The sequence below is a fragment of the Dermacentor silvarum genome, chromosome 6 (genome assembly GCF_013339745.2).
Source record: "Dermacentor silvarum isolate Dsil-2018 chromosome 6, BIME_Dsil_1.4, whole genome shotgun sequence".
Lineage (NCBI taxonomy): Eukaryota > Metazoa > Arthropoda > Arachnida > Ixodida > Ixodidae > Dermacentor > Dermacentor silvarum.
This window is the reverse complement of record NC_051159.1, coordinates 116,771,035-116,791,895: the sequence shown is the minus strand read 5'-3', so window position 1 is coordinate 116,791,895 and position 20,861 is coordinate 116,771,035. Positions and strand designations below refer to the sequence as shown.

The 20,861-nt window shown below is 48.7% G+C and overlaps 1 protein-coding gene across 3 annotated transcripts in view; it reads right to left on the bottom strand.

The window, feature by feature from the left end:
• Nucleotides 1–1,353: 1,353 nt before the first annotated feature.
• The window catches only part of LOC119455902 (proteoglycan 4-like), a 35,777-nt gene continuing 16,269 nt past the window's right edge, over nt 1,354–20,861 (bottom strand). For all 3 annotated transcript variants that reach the window (XM_049669407.1, XM_037717437.2, XM_049669406.1), the window contains exons 2-4: nt 10,564–10,757; nt 5,078–5,136; nt 1,354–3,892 (exon numbers count right to left, since the gene is read on the bottom strand). In XM_049669407.1, the coding sequence (XP_049525364.1) occupies nt 3,236–3,892; nt 5,078–5,136; nt 10,564–10,750 (903 nt within the window). In that variant the 5' untranslated portion in view covers nt 10,751–10,757 and the 3' untranslated portion in view covers nt 1,354–3,235. The remainder of the gene's footprint in view (nt 3,893–5,077; nt 5,137–10,563; nt 10,758–20,861) is intronic.

Sequence of the window (20,861 nt, the reverse complement as noted above, 5' to 3'; positions counted from 1 at the left end):
CTAAACCCTGTGTAAATCACGAACAACGTGTCATGGCAGTTTCACCGGAAGCTGAGGGAAATGGCTTATGATTCAAAATCGATGTACAGAGCGTAAAAGGAACGATGGAAGACTACACCAGCGCAAACTCATAACTGAACTGCTCTGGGGGTCCCTAGTGAACATAGCTGACTATAAATGACAGTGATAGCTTTTGTTTAAGCAGGGTAATCTTCTAATGGGCATATTATATTACATGATTTCCCGAATAATGTTTCAGTTGTGAGTGAGTCCTCCTCTATCCTTCTATCTTGCCCGCATCCATGTTTTCCACTATGTAGATTTATTATGTGCATCATGGCATGTTCGCTGCAGTATTCGATTTTCGATTCCCCCCGTTTTTGTGTCACAGCTAATTAAGTCGAGCGATCAGAGTGTCGATTGATAGAAGGGTTCTCGATTCTCCGTGATCTCGATCACATGTTGGGCTACCACTGCTGGCTACTCGGAGTGTTCGCTTGCAAAGGGTGGCTGCGTGACGTAGTGCTCCATCCTATATTTTTCCTTCCTCCATGGAGTCAACCCTTGCTTTTCAGGCGGCTTGACTGAACTCGGCTCGGCCCAACCTGCTAGCGTTTACAGGAACCCCACAACCGGTTTTCATCCCAAGAAGCCGCCCGACGCCAACTTTGTCTGTATGGTTAATGTGAACTTAGTGATGCGCAACTTACCTTTATTGGGGCACACTTAAGTCATCATATCGACGTGTGAGTCGATACCCCTTTTCTCGATACATATAGGCAAAAATGAACGAGACCATAGATTTCCATATTGCACAAGTGCTGCCGGAATTTATTTAGATGTTTCTAAGTTCATGAAATCGGTCACTGGGGCCCGTTTTCACAGAAAGATTGCTCATTGTTCGAAAAGGCGCTGCCTTACCCTCTTTATCTATCTCCCCAATTTCCCTTTTCCTCCACAACGCAAGCAGAAATACCTGTGTATCGCGTTGCCCGTGCACTTATATACATATGTAATATAAGCCCTCGAGCGTAAATTGAAATGAAAAAAACGCAGGGCTGGATCGAAAGACGCGTTGCACGTACGGAGCTCTGTGCGGGATCTCCCGTACGTGTCACTTTCACAGCCTCAGATAGTCCCTGTTGGAGGGGATCTGAGGGGTATTGCTTTCACCGGTTCACAAGAGTGAGCATACCGGAATCGGGCAATGTTTAGAAAAGCAGCGCCTGTCGCACGTTGGTATAGTACAAGCCTCTAGGGTACATCCCATGTGACGCATATGACCTGACACCTCACCTTGTAATCATGAAACAAAGCGTACACCGCGCAGTGATCGCGTTTCATTTTTGTCCGTACCACGTCAGGTTGTGACACAAGAAAGGCACACGATTTTCTTGAACAAGCGAACAGCGCATACGATAAAGCGCTACGACAATAAAATACCAAAAGGCTAATGGCAATGGCTGTTTTTGTGGAGTTGGAAGGAACGTGAACATTTTATTTTTCAAGCATCCCCGACGGGTTTTCTTGTCGAAATGTCGGTGTAGACAGGGACTCGGCAAACAAATAAAATAACGCTCAGCTGAGCCACTTTTGCAGGCGCTACTTACCTGGACACTATCGCCAAAGGGCCAACGATACTGTTCCTACAGCGACAGTCGCTCCATAGATAAATTTCTATAGTCAATGACAGGTCAATAATGCCGAGGAGAGAGCATTTCAGGGAATTGGTATAGGCACCAGTCAATCCTTGTCGGTCACTTGGTCTCGCCTACTTGTGCCTGTGTGCGCCAGTGTTTCCATTTCAAATGCAAGCCAACCATCGTCACTCATTGGACATCCCGTCTGCTCACGTGCGCCTGCTATTCCTATAATCTTACATCGCGCTTTGGCGCAGGTACCCGCAGCGTGCTTCTATTATAGGCCAAGGCCGCGCCATTTCAAAACTCGCAGATGGGTGGCCACCTCATGTCTCGACGTTTGTTTGCGTGTGTACGCGTGTAGCCTGCTCAATGCCCATGCATCTCTTAGGCGGCTTTCCTCGAGCTGTGACGGGGCGTGCGTTTGTTAACCATCATCTGCGCCGCCTGTTCCTGCCCTTCCTGGCCATCCACGGGACGCAAAATTCCCGTACCGACAGCAACGCCTGGTCACACAGCCTAGCGAGCGGTGGAATCACACCCTGTATACGTAGGGGTTGCGCATTCACGATCACCGCTAGCTAGTGTTTATCTCGATGCAATTGTATCCACGTTCTACATAGATAGTATAGTACAACTGTGCCTACGCACTCCGATCCATGTCGTCATGCTACCTGGCCCACTGCCATAGAATCTAGTGGAGTTGATTCCGCGTAAGCAACAGTGATTTTGACGTCACCGCTTTCGTCACGCCAGCATTGGCCATGGAAATTTCGGACCAGGATAGCATGACGTCATAGATCGGAGTGCGTAGGCCTGGGCATCATGGTTAATCTCAAGCGCGCGTCTAGCGTCTGAGCAAGCACACGCTCCAGACCGGCCGTGGCCGTATGCGTGTGCGTTCTGTTGCTGACGTGAATCGGGCAATGATTTGCTTATCAGGTTTGAGCAAGCATAGAGTTAAAGCAAGACATTAAACAGGTGTGCGTATCTTGCAGTTCAGAAGATCGTCTCCTTTCCAGCGTAGCCCAAGTGGCCCAAGCGGCTAGCGTCGGCAGATCTTGTATAGGAAGGTGACAGCCGCAACGCCATCGGGCCAGTGGGCTATGCCTAACCGGGCCGGGTTTATCATACAATGCTGATGCAAGGAGGCCCGTTGTGTCCAGTATCCGCGCGAGACGTAAGGGAGCTCAATTTCCAACGCAAAATTACGGGCGCAACAGACCTAGAACACCTTTTTGGCTACTCCTGCATTCTTGAATTGTCACTGGCTGTAGACATATGTGCGGATAGAAACATACCAAGGTACAAATACATGCTGCCACAAGCGGGAACTGTGGGTAAACGTCAATCAAAAGCACTTTTTTTGCCTTGGAGCCTGCCAACGCAAACTGACGTGTCCAACAAAGGAGGCGCAGTTCATCCATGTAATGTCGTATGCGGCCGCACACGATGTGGCCTTCTCGGACGGAAAGCCCGTTCAGCGGTGCTGCACTGCAGAGCGAACGATCGTGGCTTGTCAAAACACTTTTGGCATGGCGACGCGGGGGTGCTGGATAAGACCGTGGACCGCGCAGTCATGACAAGTGTTACGATTAGCGTCCATCGGAGATTACGAAGCCCGGTTCATTTCCCCTTCGTCGCGACGGCGGAGGTTCCTTGGACGATGGCTCAGCGTCGATGTCATTCTCGAAGGGGTCTTCTTCCGGCGGCAGCGTCGGGCTGCTTGTCGAGTCGATGGACGGTGCCGGCGCCTTGTCCGTGGCCGTGGGCGCAGCGAAGTCCCGAGTCGCCGACACGCTCACCGTCTCGCTCGTCGTTGTCTCTGACGTTGTTTGCGGAGCGTCCGTGCTCTCTTGCGCCGCCTCGGTTATCCGAGGCGCCCCCAAATCTCCTCCGGCAATACGTGGCCCGACGGTTTCTGCAGCAGCCGGGGCTTCGGTTGTCTCTAAGCTGGGGGCTCGCGTAGAAGTCACCACCGAAGCGGGCGGAGCTGCTGACGATGACGGCTCGTTCACTCTGGTCTCGGCTTCCTCGTCAGCTACATCGGTCGCTGTGCTAGCAGGTCCCGTCGACTTTGAGAGCGTGCCGCTTTCCGTGCTGCTCTGCGTGGTCGGCTCGGCGGTGGGGTGCGCCTTGGAGTCGGGGCACGGCTCGGCGTGGTGCGGGTGCTCGAAGCCGAACCCAGTCTCTGGTTCACCGTCGTACGGCTTTTCGGATGCTGGTGGAGCAGGAGGTCGGAAAACTTCATCCTGCATGAGAGAGAAAGAGAGAGGTGGGGGGGGGGGGGGGGGCATATTTAAACAACCGTTCTCATTTTAGGGACTGTTTTTTCGTTTTGACAAAATTAAAGGGTTTTTCCCTCGCTAAGTGTACAGGTTATTGTTGCAGTGACGCTCAAATGTCAAAGCGATAGTGATTTATAAATATAGGGAATAGTAATATAGTGAATAATAAGTGAAGTGATAGCGAATTCTAAAGTGATAGAGCACTGACGCAGGAATTGGTTGCGACATTCAGGCTCGCTTGCGGTGTTGCAGGACGGAACAGGCGCGAGTGTTCACAATAGTGACAAGCTTATACCGATGTATCCGATGTGGTCGCTGTCCTGTCATATCGAAGACAAGGTCTTCGTCTTCTTAGCCGTCTTCAGACGGATTTGGCGTATCAGGGACCTGGGTATCTTGCAGCCACTTTTGGAAAGAAACGTTCGGCTAGGTGAATTGTAGATGTCGTATGCGCAAGACAATGCTGTTAAATTATATATCGTCCTGCCGATAATACGTAACAATAGTAAACAATTATGGGTATAATAAAAAACGAGTGTAAGTAGCCGTAAACGGAGTAGGATGTAAGTCTGTGTCGCTGTCGCCGTCTGCCGTGCCGTCGCCAAGTGCCGTATAACTTAACTGCCCCGCCCTCCGCCAGATGGCGTGGAGTGGCCGAGTTCGATGGAAACAAAAAATATCATGGAGATTTACAACAAACGGCAAGTAAAGAAATCAGGAGGGGAAATCTGTATGATAACTCAAAGGGGAGTGTCTTCCTATTTGAGGACTGAGCTGGCTACTTGAGGACAAAAACATACCGGAGCAAATATGCACCACAGGATGAGGTACATGTGTGTGATGAAAAAAAAAATGATAATAAGGTTCCGTTAAATATGTTGGAGCCGGCTTATTAGTCTCGTCTACGAAGTTCTTTTGCTGTATCGCACAGCATTTTGATGCTATAGCGCTGCCAGGGCGCTGTAAAACGACCACCTTCAAGGTGCCATTAAACATTGGCGAGTGTCATGTGATGAGCCTCGCTAGCTGATTACGCTTGCTGTGTCGGATGAAACTTCGTAAACCGGTGGCTGTGTGCTTTTGTTTCAAACATGAACTAGCGTTACTCGAAACGTATGTACGAGACGTGAGGAGTCACGTGATACTCACGGGCGATGGCACTCCCCGCAGCCAGTTCATGAAATCCGTGAAGGCCGCCTTGATGCCGGCTGCGAACAGTATAGAACGAAACACGTTTGGACGGTCCCCTTCAGACAAGTTCGTTAGTACTCACGACAAACTATTTGCAGAACACCATAGCCTCACGAGAAAAGGAAAGAATTAAAGGCCGCACTATAGACGCACACAACAGCAGCTGTTTATTCTTGTATCAACGCTTTAGTTTACAAAACTGAAATGCTTATAGAGGCGTCATTGAAGAAACTGGCGGCAGCAAAGCAACGGATAGCGGGCGTTCCTGCAAATCAGCCTTCTGAAAATGTAATCTAATACCGCCCCCGAACATGCACACCTATATGAAGGATCCTTTTTCGCCCTTATCGGTAAACATTTAAAGAATAGAATCTGTGCCTTCAACACAACATTGGCTAATCCTGAACCATGATTTTATGCCATTCACTGTTGACATCGAGCGCGCGGCTTTATAGGAAACGATGTCCTGTTTGCAGTTAATCTGGTGCAGCGGACGCTTATATAGAGCGAGCACTCATCAAGCGCCCATTATGAGACCGGCGGTACACGTACAGATCTGACGATCTGTCTCCATGACCTGAAAGGTCCTGGACTGTGTATGTATTCCTTTAAAAGAGACGCGCTATGACACAATTTCCTTACACTTAGTGACGTAACTTATTTCGGGTATAGTTCATGCGATCCCCATCTTTCATGCTCCAATCTGTGCAAGCTTAATTTGGCCAGCACGTGTATCGGATGTCTTGAGTGCAGTCACGTTTACTTCCGATGCCATCTTCACCTCCGATGTCTACGCTGTTCCCTAGTGTTCACTGTATCGCTCATAGCAGAGAGTCCACTGGGGTAGTCCAGTGGCTATATGGCCTTCTGCTGACGGGGTCGCGCGTTCGATTCCCGGCCATGACAGCAGCATTCCGATTGTGGTGGAACGAAAAATCACATCTTTACTGAGGTTGGAGCTGCCCATTATAGCGTCCAATATAGTTCGGGTGAAAGCTTTGTAACGCTCGGCGTTATACCAATCAGTTCACTAATGTTTCAAGAAGATTTTATGTATGTGCAAAGCTGTCCGTACCCAAAGCGAAAACCCCATTAATCAGTAGCGCACCCAGGATCTCTGCCAGGGGGGGGGTTGACAGTTTGCCAATACCATCTAAACAGCACTAATTTAGATTTCTTCACGGGAACTTGTCCAAAAATTCGCTTTTTGCGAGTGTGCAGACGATTGCGCGTCTTACATCTTAGTTGCAGTACTCAAATGCGTAAGGAAAGAAAAGGGGTTAAACAAAAGGGGGATTACGTCGGCCTCAGAGGGGGGGGGGGGGGGGGTTACAACCCCCGAATCCCCCCCCCCCCGTCGGTGCGCCACTGCCATTAATATTAGGGCTCATAAAAACTATAGTTTCGATATTAGGGTAGGAGCTTCGGCGAGTTCGTCGTAGTTCATAACATATATGTGCTATGAATCGCTCTTTACTCTTCTCTGTCCTTATTTTTTTTCCTACATTCGCGCTCTTTACTCTTCTCTGTCCTCATTTTTTTCCCTACATTCCTACATCCGCCCGCGCCTTCTCCACTTCCACCCCCAGCAGTCGTTGCTGACGAGATTACTAACGCGGAGGTTCCTATGGATACCAAGACACTAGAGCCACTAAAAAGAGGGCACTTGACAAGCAGGCAAGGAGCGAGGAAGCTGATTTTTGCGCTCAGTTCAAGGACAGTCTAGCCGAAGTCAAAGACGTCCTCAAGCAATTAACTAAAGCGGTAGCGTCTCTTAACACTAGGATGGCCAAATTGAAGAAGGACGTGGTAAAGATCCAGACGGACAATGCAAAACCACAGATTAGGAGGTTAGTTAAGAGCAAGGCGACCTCCATGGCGACGCCTGGTAATAAATCGCAGGTTAAGGTAGTTGCCATTTCCGACGATGGCTGCGAAACGTAACGTTGAAAATTTCTCGATCTGGCAGTGGAACTGCTGGGGTTTCCTTCAGAAAAGGGTGGTCCTTCAGCAGTTTCTCAGATCACAGGTCGATAAGCCACAGGTTATTTTATTGCAAGAGACACTCACGGATAGAGTCACCCTTCCACGGTACACATCTCACGTTGTCAAGGGTGCGGAAGGCAGGGGGAAGTTTCGTGGGTTAATCTCGGCATTGATTTGGGCAGTGATCACTGCATACTCAGCACGACTATGCAATTACAAGACAAACCCCCCAGAACGTTCACTTTCACGGATCGGGATCTCTTTCGTAAAATCAGATCGGAGAGAGTTGGTGACGAAGGCCTGTCCGACTTTGACGGATGGCTATCCCAGACCACCTGCGACGTCGAAACGGCCACCAAGTCCATCCAAACGAACCTTGTGGTAGACAAAATGGATAGCAAGTTAGCTCATCTCATAGAGGCCAAAGAATCTCTACTTTCCAGGTGGAAAACCCAAAAACTTAATCGGAGGCTTAGCAAACGCATCGCGGAATTGAACCGAGAGATTGCCGAATACTGCCAAACGCTAGAGAAACAGCATTGGGACGAGGTTTGCAACATGGTGGACGGACAGATGAGAATTGGAGGGAAATGGAACCTCCTCAGGCATTTACTTCATGGGGACAAGTCCAAGTCAAATCACAGTCGTGCGGTGGACAAGATTCTCCACGCAGAAAGAAATAAAGGTTCCACGACGGAGATTGCGGACTCGTTGGCCAGGAGGTATTTGCCCTTGGCCGGAGAGCCCGCTACTCCTGCCAGAGATTATCCAAACTATGAGGGAATACCGGCAGCCGAGCTGGACAAACCCTTTCAAGAAGCAGAAGTACGAAATGCGTTGTTCAACCTGAACGGAAGGTCAACTCCAGGACCCGACGGAATAACGAACAAAATGCTTCGGAATCTCGATGATAATTCGATAAAGATTATCACTGAGGAGGTGAACCGCATTTGGGAGTCTGGGGTCTTCCCTGATAAATGGAAGATAGTCTCAGTAATTCTCATCCCGAAACCAGGCCGCAGTCCAGGGATAGAAAACTTACGACCCATATCCCTCACATCATGTCTAGGGAAGGTAGTTGAGCACGTGATCAATGACAGAATCTCTAAACACATCGAGGACGAGGGGTTGTTCCCCAGTGACATGTTCGGCTTTAGACCACACCTGTCTACGCAGGACGTCATGCTGCTCATTAGGCACACCGTAATAGAACGGATCGATACTAGAGACATCAGGGCCGTGTTGGGGCTTGACCTCGAAAAAACCTTTGACAACGTAACCCACCATCACATTCTGGACTCTATCTCACGCCTCAACCTCGGAGAGAAGTTTCACAGCTTTGTTAGCTCCTTCCTCAAAGATAGGAAGGCCACCATCAAACTCGGCGATCTCAAATCAGAGCTTTACGAGCTTGGCCCCGTTGGCACGCCACAGGGGTCGGTTGTTTCACCGCTTCTTTTCAATATTGCCATGTGCGAGCTCGCGACCGAGCTAGAACATCTAGGCGGTATCCGAAGCGCCATTTACGCTGACGACATCACCGTATGGTGCACTGGAGGTTCGGACGGACAAGTCGAATGATCTCTACAGGAGTCAGTCGACTGCGTTGTTAGTCACATACAGAAAATGGGACTCAAACTCTCGAGGTCCAAATCTGAACTTCTTCTGTATCGCCCAACTAAAAGGGGTTCAAAACCGAAAAATTGGAAGCCCTTAGACGAGATGAATATCAGACTACACACGGCAACTGGGCAAACGATCCCAAGAGTTGACTCTATCCGGGTTTCAGGCATGATTACCAAGGCCAACGGGCACAACGGTCGCACAATCAACATACTAACCTCGCACGCGGAGGGCGTAATTAGACTAATCTCCAGGGTGTCCAACAATAGAGGAGGGCTCAAAGAAGACAACCTTCTCAGGATTTACCATGCGTTCCTAATGAGTCATGTAAACTACGTTGCACCTATGCACAAATGGCAAGTTCAGAGAGAACCAAACTAAACACGTTAATTCGCAAGAGTATAAAGAGGGTCCTTGGCCTCCCGATGCGTACTAACACCGAGAGCCTCATGAGCCTAGGTATTCACAACACCCTAGAGGAAATCATTGAAGCGCAGCAGACGGCGCAGCTTGCTAGACTTTCGTCCACCATTGCGGGGCCAAAAATCCTTGAAGGCGTCAACATCAATCCCATTTTTGCGATGGAACGCAACACGCAGCTGCCAAGTCACACGAGATCCTACATTAAGGTTTCTCCGCTGCCGAGGAACGTACACCCACAACACAATACAGGCAGAAGGTTGGCTAGGGCCTCTGCACTCCTGACACACGCACACGCACACGCGTCGGACGCATGTTTCATCGATGCCGCTCAATACAAGCGTTCCGCTAGCAGCAGCTCCCGCTTTGCGGCCGTCTCCGTTGGCAGCAAGGGCCGGGTACTTTCGGCCGCATCAATCATTACCTCGTCGCCTGGTAAGGCAGAACAGCTAGCCCTAGCATTAGCCCTGTTAGATCCAAGCAAAACGGAAGTCTACACAGACTCGAGATCGGCAGCCAGAGCATTCGCATCTGGGGCCGTCTGTAAGGAAGTCGCCAAGATACTCGAAGGAAAAGTACTTGTTCATCACACCATCACCTGGTTCCCGGCCCATGTAGGGTCGAAAGTAGGGGGGCTTGTCAACGCCAACGAATTGGCCCATGCTCAGGCGTGAGGTCTCGCTTGCCGCGCCGGGCTATCTGGGGCCGGTGCACCGGGCGGGGCCCGCGACGGGTCTGGTCCGATCGTGGCGGAGACGGAACCCCCCCCCCCCCCCCCCCGCTTTAGGGACATACTCTCCACCTTTAACGAAGTCACAAAGCATTATCAACTTGCTCGCAGGGCATTTCCGTCGCCCCACCGAAATCTATCACGGCCTCAATCGGTTACGCTTAGGTTATTACAAACGCACTCGTATCCCAGCCTCTCGATCTATAGTCGTTTCGCGGAGGTCTCCCCTTCGTGTCCCGACTGCGGCGGATACAGCGATTTTAGCCATATTCTCTGGGAGTGCCCCTCTTTAGAGCACCACACGGATCAAGGGATCTCGCAAGACACATTTTATTTACTGATCAAGAGTCGATCATGACTGGTTCCATCAATTCAAGGCAGTCCAGAAGGCCCACGATGCGGCGGTGAGGCTTGGCCTTCCCGTCCCGACGTGGGAGCGGCCCGTGGTCCTCCCTCCATGAAAACGAGGGTTGACTACTTCAGGACGTCAATAAAGTTTGCTACCTATCTACCTACCTACATTCGCGGGCTACGCAATACCACCGTTATGAACTATAGTTTGGAATGGAACCTGCAGGACAACTTTCTTTTCATATACCTGCTCCGCGGGCGCCATATCGATGTTTGTTTCTTCACATTCAACATGCCATCGAATTAGATAATTCCAAATCTCGGAGATACTCACACCATGAGCGTTCGAAGAGATCGGAGGCCCCGTCACGAAGGCTCCTGGCCCCGCTGGCGATGCTCTCTAGAATGCCCCTCTTCTTCACGCTGTGTCTCGCTGGCTCGCCGCCATCTTGAGCTGCGCACGACGCCAGCATCGCTGCGGACGCCAGGAACGCCAGGAGAAGCAAGGTGCGAGCGGCCATGTTGTCCCTGTGCGGGGAACAGAAGTGGATTTTAATTACAACACTAAATCAAATTAGACGGCAAAGTTCTCGAAATTTTATTTTAAATAACTCGGCGAGAAACCGTTGGTTACAAGCGGAGAAAATGAAAGCCGAGCTTTCTGTCTTGAATTGCGCTCCTAAGCCTTCTCGCTGGTGTGTGACGTGCGTCGCGTGTTTCGAAGTATGTTCGCGTGTTTTCACCGTTATGCCTACATTGAGTAGTTAGTACGTTTATGATGGGATTAATGAAATCATTTCTGTTACATACAAACGACTTATTAGCCCCCCCCCCCCACCCTCCTCTATATAACGCTATCAAAATCCATGACCTCATGGCAGGAACCTCAAAGCACCATCGCCACCTGTCTTGGCTTTCATTTCTGTGGTTTTTCTGGCTTGCCAAGCATCCTTTGATAGTAAGTGTAACCATTTTGCTAAGGCAATAGCGTAATGTTCTAATACTGCTTACGTCAATATTGCTCGACAGCTCGAAATTGGTCAAGTTGATTTGTGACTACCATGGTCAACAGCGCAGACGACAGTACAATTAACAAAGACGGAACACAATGCAGTGACGACATGACGAGTAAGAAAGACGGAACATGGGCCCTTTTTCACGTCTGGTTTACAAAGCAGCGCGTGTGTTTGATATTTGATTCGATTCGCTTCAGGTACTATTCGATTCGTGTTCTATTCGGTCTAAAAAAGTACTATTCACATATTCCTAATAAAACGCACAAATGGAGCATTGGAAGCAAATAAGCAGTTTATTTGCACACTCAGTGCTCGTTGGCGAGTGCGCATGATGGCGGTTGAGCCGGAAAAAACTGGCTCCCTGACCGTAGCTTGCAACACTATACGTAACTTCTCGTGTTTTATGTTTGCGATGGCCACCGGAAGCAAATGAATTGCAAATTTCCCCAATGTTCTGCTTGATCGCGCCCAGTTAGTTTTGGAATAATTCAAATCGCTATTAGAGAAATATTAGCATTTCGATTCGAACTGTTCGATTCAAAGACAAAGTCGAATACGGGAATATCTGATTCGTAACTAGAAATTTTGCATTCTTCGCACACGCCTAGTACTCAATGTTGCTCTTTGTGTTAAGGTCGGGCAGGGTTAACTGGGGTTCAGACAGAGCGTTTGGAAGTATCGTGCTTCCGGCGGCTCTATTTCACCTGTGCAAGAAAAAGAAGTATGTGCTATCGCCAGCAAAAGTCATGATACCGCGGCGGTCGCGAAAAATTTAGGGCGTACTGCATGGAACTGCGATATTTGTGTGTATCGACTGCGAAGTTTCAATTTACAGCTTCCGTATATAGTCTCACGAGTGCACAAAATGTATCAATGTCAAAACAACAACCACGACAATCAATCAATCAATCAATCGTTTATTTATCTGCCCAGGAACAACCATGCGGTCTGATTGCTGGCGCACGCATACTTAAAATAACGGGAGCGGAATATTAGTAAAAGAACACAATGAATAAGAGTAACAATCATTAAAAAAAACGCTTAACCTTGCACTCGGCCTCGCAATGCTTCGAACAGCGAAGCTGGACAATCGTAGCCCAGTATTTTCCTCAAGTGCGCGCGAACTTTTCATCTTATTACTCATGACGATTATAATTTATTTTCGCATGTCTCGGACTTATGGCCCTCACTGCACGTTGCATAGCGCAGCTTGCAACACCGACACCGCGTTCCAATGCCGACACCGCGTTCCAGGAGACCCGCTCCGTGAATGCTTCTCTCTCTCTCTCTCTCTCGCTCTCATAGCGCGCAAAACCTCTTGACCTCGCAGAGCACGAGCATACGAACGCGCCAGCTGTGGAGGAAGACGACGACACCCGAACGCAATCATATGGTTCGCATAAATGCATGTTCTGCAAGCGTGGCAGCCCTTGATGGGCTGGTATGATTGTACACCGTATTTCTGCGTGAATTGAATAAAGGCAATAAAGAAAGAAAAAGGCTGTATAGCCTAGTGGTTACGACGCTCGCCTTGGGAGCCCCGGTACGCGGGTTCGAATCCCGCCTCGGCAAGAACGTTCATATTATTTTCTTTCTTGGTAGTTTCTTGATACGCACCACAAATTACGGCTGGCAAAAAGAATAGTGTACATAGAGGTTGTGAAGAGGAAGAGGCGCTATCTTCTGCAGCCCTTCAGGGAGCACGACTCAGCTACATGCAACAAGGCGCAAGATGAGCACCTAAGAGAAAGGAGGAGAAGGGCAGTTGAACAATATCTGAAACTATGACAGACCAACGCAAAGCTCGCTTTTAAAAGAACAAAGACAGTGAAAAAATTGGAGGACAAAGGCATCTTACAGACAAAGCTTACAAGGAGCCCTTAAAGTGGGCTTCACTTTTAAACAGAAATGCATTGCTGGAAAGACGTTTATCCAGGGGCGATATAGGTGGTCTTATATTAATATCTGAAGGCCCTAGCACCTTTTTTTAATATTTTATTAATTGTTTGCTATTGCTCCGACGCGCGCAGGTCTGATAGAAATGCTGGAAAAGGGGTTTGTGTTTGAGTTTCCTCGTAGCAGAATTAGGTTTTCTCGTATATTCAAATTACAATCCGACGGCGAATCCGACGCCGAATCCGACGCCGAATGGTAAAGTCGTACTTTACCATTTTTCTGACGAATTTCACTGCGAGAAATTAAATTTTTGTTCACCAAAACCTTGCACCACGTTGAGGGCCTGCGCGGTCGATGTGGTTGGATGATTTTCTCCGCCACCCGCGATCACACGCCGGTTGCCGACGCCGGATTTTCTGCGACAAAACATCCAGGTCATGAAAGTGGGCGTTACGAAGACTCTGTGGACGGTTGAGAGTTGGTGATGACAGGTAGGAATGTGGGAAGAATAATAACATTAATACAGCTAGGTTAACACGTGCGAGCACTGATTCATATCTATAAATGAATAACAAAGTGTAGTTGTGTGCGCGTTCGTGTGAGGAGGGAGGGGAGTTGAAGAAGGAATTAAACAAAGAAGCAACAACGTGAGTCGCTGCACGTATCGTCCGGCTGGGTGGGTACTTAGAACACACGCCCATAGTGATAAAGGGGCATTTCACACCGATGAATGCTCTCCTTTCAAAGCCTTCCATAGGTCATGGTTGGCCTATAGTCGGTGCCCACTTGAGGACACGGCGAAGAGCACGAAACGACGTGTACAAAGAACCAGCCCACACAACGCAGGCGCCATGCACAATGAGCACGCTCTAACGACAATTTGAGTAGCCCGAGACGCCATTCAACTTTGTGTCTCTTAGGCTCGGCATTCGTTAGCCTCCCTCCTTTTCATTTACATTTCCCTCTCTCTCTCTCTCTCACGTAGCCGACAGACCATGAAACCAAGGAAGGCATAGCTAGGGGAAGTTAATGGTACATTCGACTGGCTCCTACAGCGCCCCAACTCGGTTTGCAGCGATGCGATGCCAATTCGACTTCAGAGCCACATAAAGGCTGCTTCATAACGTGCTAGCTGCTCCCACAGCAATCGGAGCAGCCACGCGATCGAGCTTCTGTCGGATCAGAGTCGTGCTCCCATGCAGTTGAAAGCGGAAGCGGCTGGAGCATTCCGAGCATGAACCACGCGAATGTGTTCCGAGCGCTCGATCTCGACCGGCTTAATGTGAAGCGCGCCGCGAGAGCGCTCGATAAAGCGCTCGACAGCAGCCAGTCGAATGCAAAAATAGTAAGGAAAACAGAAACGGACTAGCCGACGAAAAGGCAATTTGCACACAGTGGGAGCCGAACACATGTGCACATCTACCGCGTTACATGAGCGATGCTCTATACCAGTTCAGTAACAGCGACGGCAGTACCCCTGTCCACTTTCTTGAGTATTTGTGTGCACTAGAGCTAGCCCATGGCATGAAAATGTTATCTAGCGCAACTCATGGTCATGGCGGCGAATGTGGAACGGCGTCACGTGAACTTAGGAGCAGGCAACTGGCATATGCTACCCTTTGGCATCAAGCGACGAAGGGACTACTTAGGTTTTTAAAGGAAACGGGTTTGGACAAGCGGCTGTGACAGTGATGTCACGTACTACGCAACAGTGACGGACTGTGACTGACGATGAGTGTGCTGTGTTATGTGCTCTTTCTCTCTCTCCTCCCCATCTTTCATTCCCCCTCATCCCGCTCCCATGTGTAAGGTAGCAAACCGGTTGTGCTGAACTGGTTAACCTTCCTTCCTTTCCGCACGGCAGTGGGAGATGGTGCTGACCAGCTCGGCACTGGAGGATCAGCGAAAGCTTATCGCCAGAGCCGAAAGTGCTGCCACCGCCGCTGGGGCCCTGGACTGAAGGCTCCACCCACCACGGAGATCGACGCTTCTCCGTGCCTCATCAAAATAAAGTTTTGTCTCTCTCTCTCTCTCTCTTCCTTCCTTTCCTTCTCCACTCTTTCCTTCCTTCCTTGGCATCAAGGCTGCCATAGTCGCGAGCCCCGCGATGATAATGATGATGATGGTATATGGATTTTATTGGCGCAAGGGCCAGGGATTGCCAAAGAAAAATAATATGAAGCAGTCTATGAAGTGGTAAATGGCAGATGGCGCGAGCCCCGCGATGCACTGAACGAGAAAAATGTGGGCAACTAATAAGAAGCCAACTTCATTGAAACGTATAGAAACATGAAAAGGAGAACGTAAGTGGGCGAAAAGGCAACTTGCCGTAACTCGTAACTACCCACCACATATTTTTAGAACTGTAGCCACATCACTTTTTTATTTCCTTCGGGACCTGAGAGAAACAGGAATTTCGCGACATCAAAAGGGCGCCTCGGAAACTTTTCCTCCTGAAGAATTGCTGCGCCCTCAAAATTGAAATTGATTTATTTGCCCCGGCAATTCAGTCAGCAAAACACATTTCTCTCACCAAAGTTAAAGACGATCACGGGTATATTTTACTCCAAATTCACCTTCCTCTTCTGCATTTCTCCTGCTAGTTATAAGGTTATATGCGTCTATGCGCACAAAACGTTAGACGCCTAAATAACAGGCATCGGTGTATTAACGCGACAGCGTTTAGGGCCCCGCGTCGCAGAAACTCCGGCGTCGGCAACCGGCATGTGATCGCGGGTGCCGGAGAAAATCATCCAACCACATCGATCGCGCAGGCTCTCCACGTGGTGCAAGGTTTTAGTGAACAAAAATTGAATTTCTCACAGTGAAATTCGTCAGAAAAATGGTAAAGTATGACTTACCATTCGGCGTCGGATTCGCCGTCGGATTGTTTACCAATCGGCGTCGGATTGTAATTTTAATGTACGAGAAAACCTAATTCTGCTACGAGGAAACTCAAACATTTCTACCAGACCTGCACGCGTCGGGGCAATAGCAAACAATTAATAAAATAAAAAAAAGGTGCTAGGACCTTCACATTTTAATATAAGACCACTTACATTGCCCCTGGAAAAACATCTTTCCAGCAACGCATTTCAGTTCAAAAGTGAAGCCGACTTTAAAGGGATCGGTGTAAGCTTGGTCTTTGTAAGCTGGCTTTGCCACGTTCAGTGTTGCAGTGTATGAAGCCTACTTGCCGTATGCGAACTATGCGATGCGAACGGGTCCCGATAACGCTATCGCGTTCTACTCTTAAAGGCGAAGCTTAAGCGTCCTCCATTTTTTTTTTTTTTTGCACCTGATGCGCAAGTACCATCTTTGTCAAACTTTTCACACGCGCTCCGCCAGCTCCGCCATCTATAGTGCAGCGGCCCGAGGAAACGATCGTTCAAGCGCGCAGTGTCTTTGGAACTTTTGGCAAACACCTGTCTACTGCACAGCGTCGATCATCATGATACGAAGACAGAGATTTAGCCGCGCCGTCCAGTTTTGTACCGGCCGTATACCGCATACAGCAATACGGTAATCCTCTTCCGAGTGCCTGCACCGCTTTACCGTACAGTATAACGCGGCTTGGCTAAGATTCTGCGTGTGACCACTGCGGCGACGAGGAAACTATCGAGCACGTACTTTGTCATTGTCCCCGATACAGCGCACACATGCAGTCACTCGCGACCGCGCTGGCGCATCTTGACGACCGGCCGCTTTCGGAGCAGAAAGTCGTGGAACGCCGGCCTATACAGTCGTCACTCAGCAATTCAGTCAAGGCACTCTTGTGACTATCTGACCGACTTTAGTTCTCACGGACGTTTCCAACCTCCTCTATTTCTTTTTTTTTTCTCCTTTTTTTTTTTTTGGCGACTGCCTTTTGTCTCCCCTATTCTTTCCGCCTTTCATTTCCCCTTCTCTTTCCCCCAGTGCAGGGTAGCAAACTATAATATTTTCGGGTTAACCTCCCTGCCTTTCCCACCCCGTTTCTCTCTGTCTCTCTCTATACGTCCATTGAATATAATGCTTTGTCCGCGAGCGAATACGCATAATCGCTTATACATTGCACTTTGCGCGTGAGGATCAATTCACGGTCGACACACTAAGCGCCGTGAACGATGAGCAGGCATGCATGGTCGAGCGATCTCCCATCGATCGCGTGGGAAGGCTACACATACAGCGCAGGTATACAGTGTACGTATACACAGCTCCCGCATACATCAGCGACTGCGCCAGCTTCTCCGCTCACACAAGGTAAACACATTATGAGCGCGCCGCGAAGACCCGAAGGAAACACACACACACGAAGAAAAGTGGTAACGTGTAGAAGCTGTAGGGGCAAAACAGGAAGGAGACAAATGCAGAAAGCGGCCCGCCTCGGAAGCAAGGCTAGCGCAGCCACGCGTTAATAGTACGCGCCTTTTTAGCTTCGCTGTATAGTCGTGCCGAACAGTTCTATACGGCTGTCCTTAGGAGCTCGCCGACAACTCTTGGCGCTTTAGGCGATCGTATAAGGTTAGCGGACACGCTCCCTGCGAACAAGGACGCGCTGGGGCGAACGGAAACAAGACTGCGCGCGGAGCGCACGGAGAAGTAAGAACAATCACAAAGTAGCAAGAACAATGCATCTATACGGGCGCCAACCGGTTTGTCTCTAACACGGGCGCCGTGCCGTGCCGGCCGCTCGTTCCCAATAGACGCGAAACGAAGCGGACGCGCGTCCGTGACTGCGATGAGCTAGTAGGGGTCCTGATTTCATCCCGCGGTTGCCCCTTTTCTCACGCATCTCGAAACGAAGTTGCGTGTTGTGTGTGTTCGTGGGGGGCAGGAGGATGTGTTCTTGCAACAAATGAGATCTGCGCTGGCAATCGCAACACGCGATGACGTGATAGCGTACACTTAGGCAATCGATAACCGATAGGCAACCCGCGCCATTGAACTTGGCGTCCCGAGTGGGACATGCAGCTATCGTGAGACCTATGCGCGCGGGCGAAGTGCTTGCCGCGACATGCAGTCGGCTCAACGAAGCGAGAGAAGCTTAGGTATACAGTCTCCCGCATTTTTAACTATATCGCGCGAGAACACAATAATATGGTCGTACGTCGTCCTGAAGGGGAACGTCGCATTCGACGACTTTTGCACAGGAGAGTGCTTAGTGCCTTGAGAGTATACTTCTGCCGGTGTCGCTGATTATCGCCGCCTAAAGGCGCTAAAATGGCGCGTGATGGACGCTCGCGCGATAAAGTTAAAAAATTTTAAGGAGAAGGTTGGTTAAGGAGAAGAAATTGAGTTGGACTGGCCATGCAATGCGTAGAGCAGATAATCACTGATTAATGAGAAATACAGAATGGATGCCAAGGGAAGGAAATGCAGTCGAGGACGACAGGGGTTAGGGGGTGTGGCGAAACTGGGTAATTTACGGGCATAAGATGAGGTCAGCTGGTACAAAAAGGGGGTAATTGAAGACAGCTGGTAGAGACCTTCGTCCTGCAGTGGGAAGAAATTGGGATGATGGTGATGCTCATAAATCATTCTATACTTCTACGATGATCGCAGCCATACTCCTTTTTTTAGATAGGAGCAATAAAAATAAATATTAAAGACCGTCATTGTATGCATATGCCCTCGGTGGAAAGAGAAGTGTTTGTGAATATGAAGTTGTTAACTGGTGCAAAAATAATGATCTAACTGCAAACCCTCCTAAAACTGAATTCATGATTTTCAGATCCTTTCAAGAGCCGATGTCTACTCCGTTAGTTCTGGCGCTAGGTCCTAATATTATGTCTGCTTGTGTCTCGTTTTCATTTCTTGGAGTGCGTTTCCACGTAACTCGACGTCAAGAAAAAAGTAAACTGCATTTGGTATTCGTGCATTAATTAAAGTTAGGCAATTTTTTTTTTGTACCAATGCATTGTTATCTCTGTAGTTTTTATTCATCCAGTCATTTAAGCTACGGTATAGCTACCTGGGGGAACACATATCAATGCTACATTACATCGACGCAACACACCCAGAACGAGGGAATCCATATTATTATCTTCAGTCCTCGCCTTTCTAATACACTTGAATTTCTTAGGCAATGCAACGTTTCATCTATCTCTTAGGAACTTTTTTTTTTTCAATTTAATTGCACCTACTTGCTTTTTAAAACAATACATGATCAACTACATTTTCGAACTTATTAACAACGACTTATTTAAAAAATCACTAACTGTACACGCGTTTCGCGTCGGAAGGAAGTTTATTATTACCACGAGTTCGCACTAATTATGGAATAAAAACCTTGTCATTTACAGCCGCCTCATTCTGTAACCTATGTGCCACCCAACCTAAATCAGTTGTCTAACCTTTAAGCATTTAGAAAAGCTCAGAATTTTTTCTTCTTTTTCATTTATTTCTTTCATTTATTCAATACCTGCATCGCCAATATGGCATTACAGCAGGGGCGATTTCGTTTGAAATACAAAAGTTTATAGAAGGGTATTTATACACTTAAAGCGTGGAAAAAAGCATCAGCAGATGTAATTAGTACAACATCAGGCGGAAGAAGATTCCAGGAGCCCTTATTAACTTGTATTATTATGTGGATTTTTTGTTTTGTGTATTCATCGCCGTGTTCTTCTTTACAGATGCGTTTGTTGTATTTTGTTGCAGCTACTACTTCATAAGCGTTATATATACTTATGTTTTCTTGTCACTCACCCATGTATTCCTAATCCTTGTATTTTTTCATCATGGGGTCCCCTACAGTCTTCGAACGATGAGACCCTAGCCTGTATTTTTTTTTTTTTTTTTTTTTTACATGGGACGGCGGAAACAACGAGGTGGCACACAACGCAGCTCGAGGGTTAACCGATCAAGTTGCGATTAACATTGGTGCCATCAACTCGGGGGCCGCCGAAGAAGGTGAGGACGGATATTGGGAGTGGGGAGACAGATTAACCAAATACAAATATATAAGAACACATTATAAAAATGCGGAGGTGTATTTATCCACCACCTCATCAAGAACTAAATAAATCGCAGTCTGTGCAGTGGTGACACTTACAAACGAGGGCCTACTGTAGTTCAGTAATGTGGAATATACTACATCCAGATATGTACAAGACAAACGAATGTAAGTTAGGCGGCTCAAGAGCAACTCTTGAGCATGTGCTGTGGGAATGCCAAGGGCTGACGAGTAGCAACGGGGAGACAGCCTCCCTCTAGCGATAGCCTCCGCGCGCGTTGGTGTGCTGTGCTGCTCAGCTCAGCCCAAGAAGATCAATTGCGGGCAGTCCAGCGGGCCGACGACGCCGCCAGAGCCCAAGGGCTCGTGGCAGACGCCTAGGCAGGGTGAAGCTCATCCTATTAACTTGCTGGATAAAAATAACGTTTTTACCTACCTACCCGCTACTCACTTACCAAGAAATCACCTCACACTATCGAAAAGGCAGAATCAAATACCCGCTCCCGCGCGCCATACTCGAACGCGCGCAGGCGGCCGCGTTTCGAATGCTACAAACGGACTCGTATCCGTCACGAGGCCTAGTAAGTCACTACAACTCGGACATCCCGGCAAATTGCCCAGACTGCCCAGAACTTTATTGCTCACTCTCGCACATGCTATGGCAATGTACTACGCTACCGAAGGGACCTCTCTCCAGTGAGCCCGAATGGGAAGAAGCCCTCAAAAGACCGGACCTCAAACTCCAACTCAAGGCCGTCCAGAGGGCCCAATAACTGTCGGAGC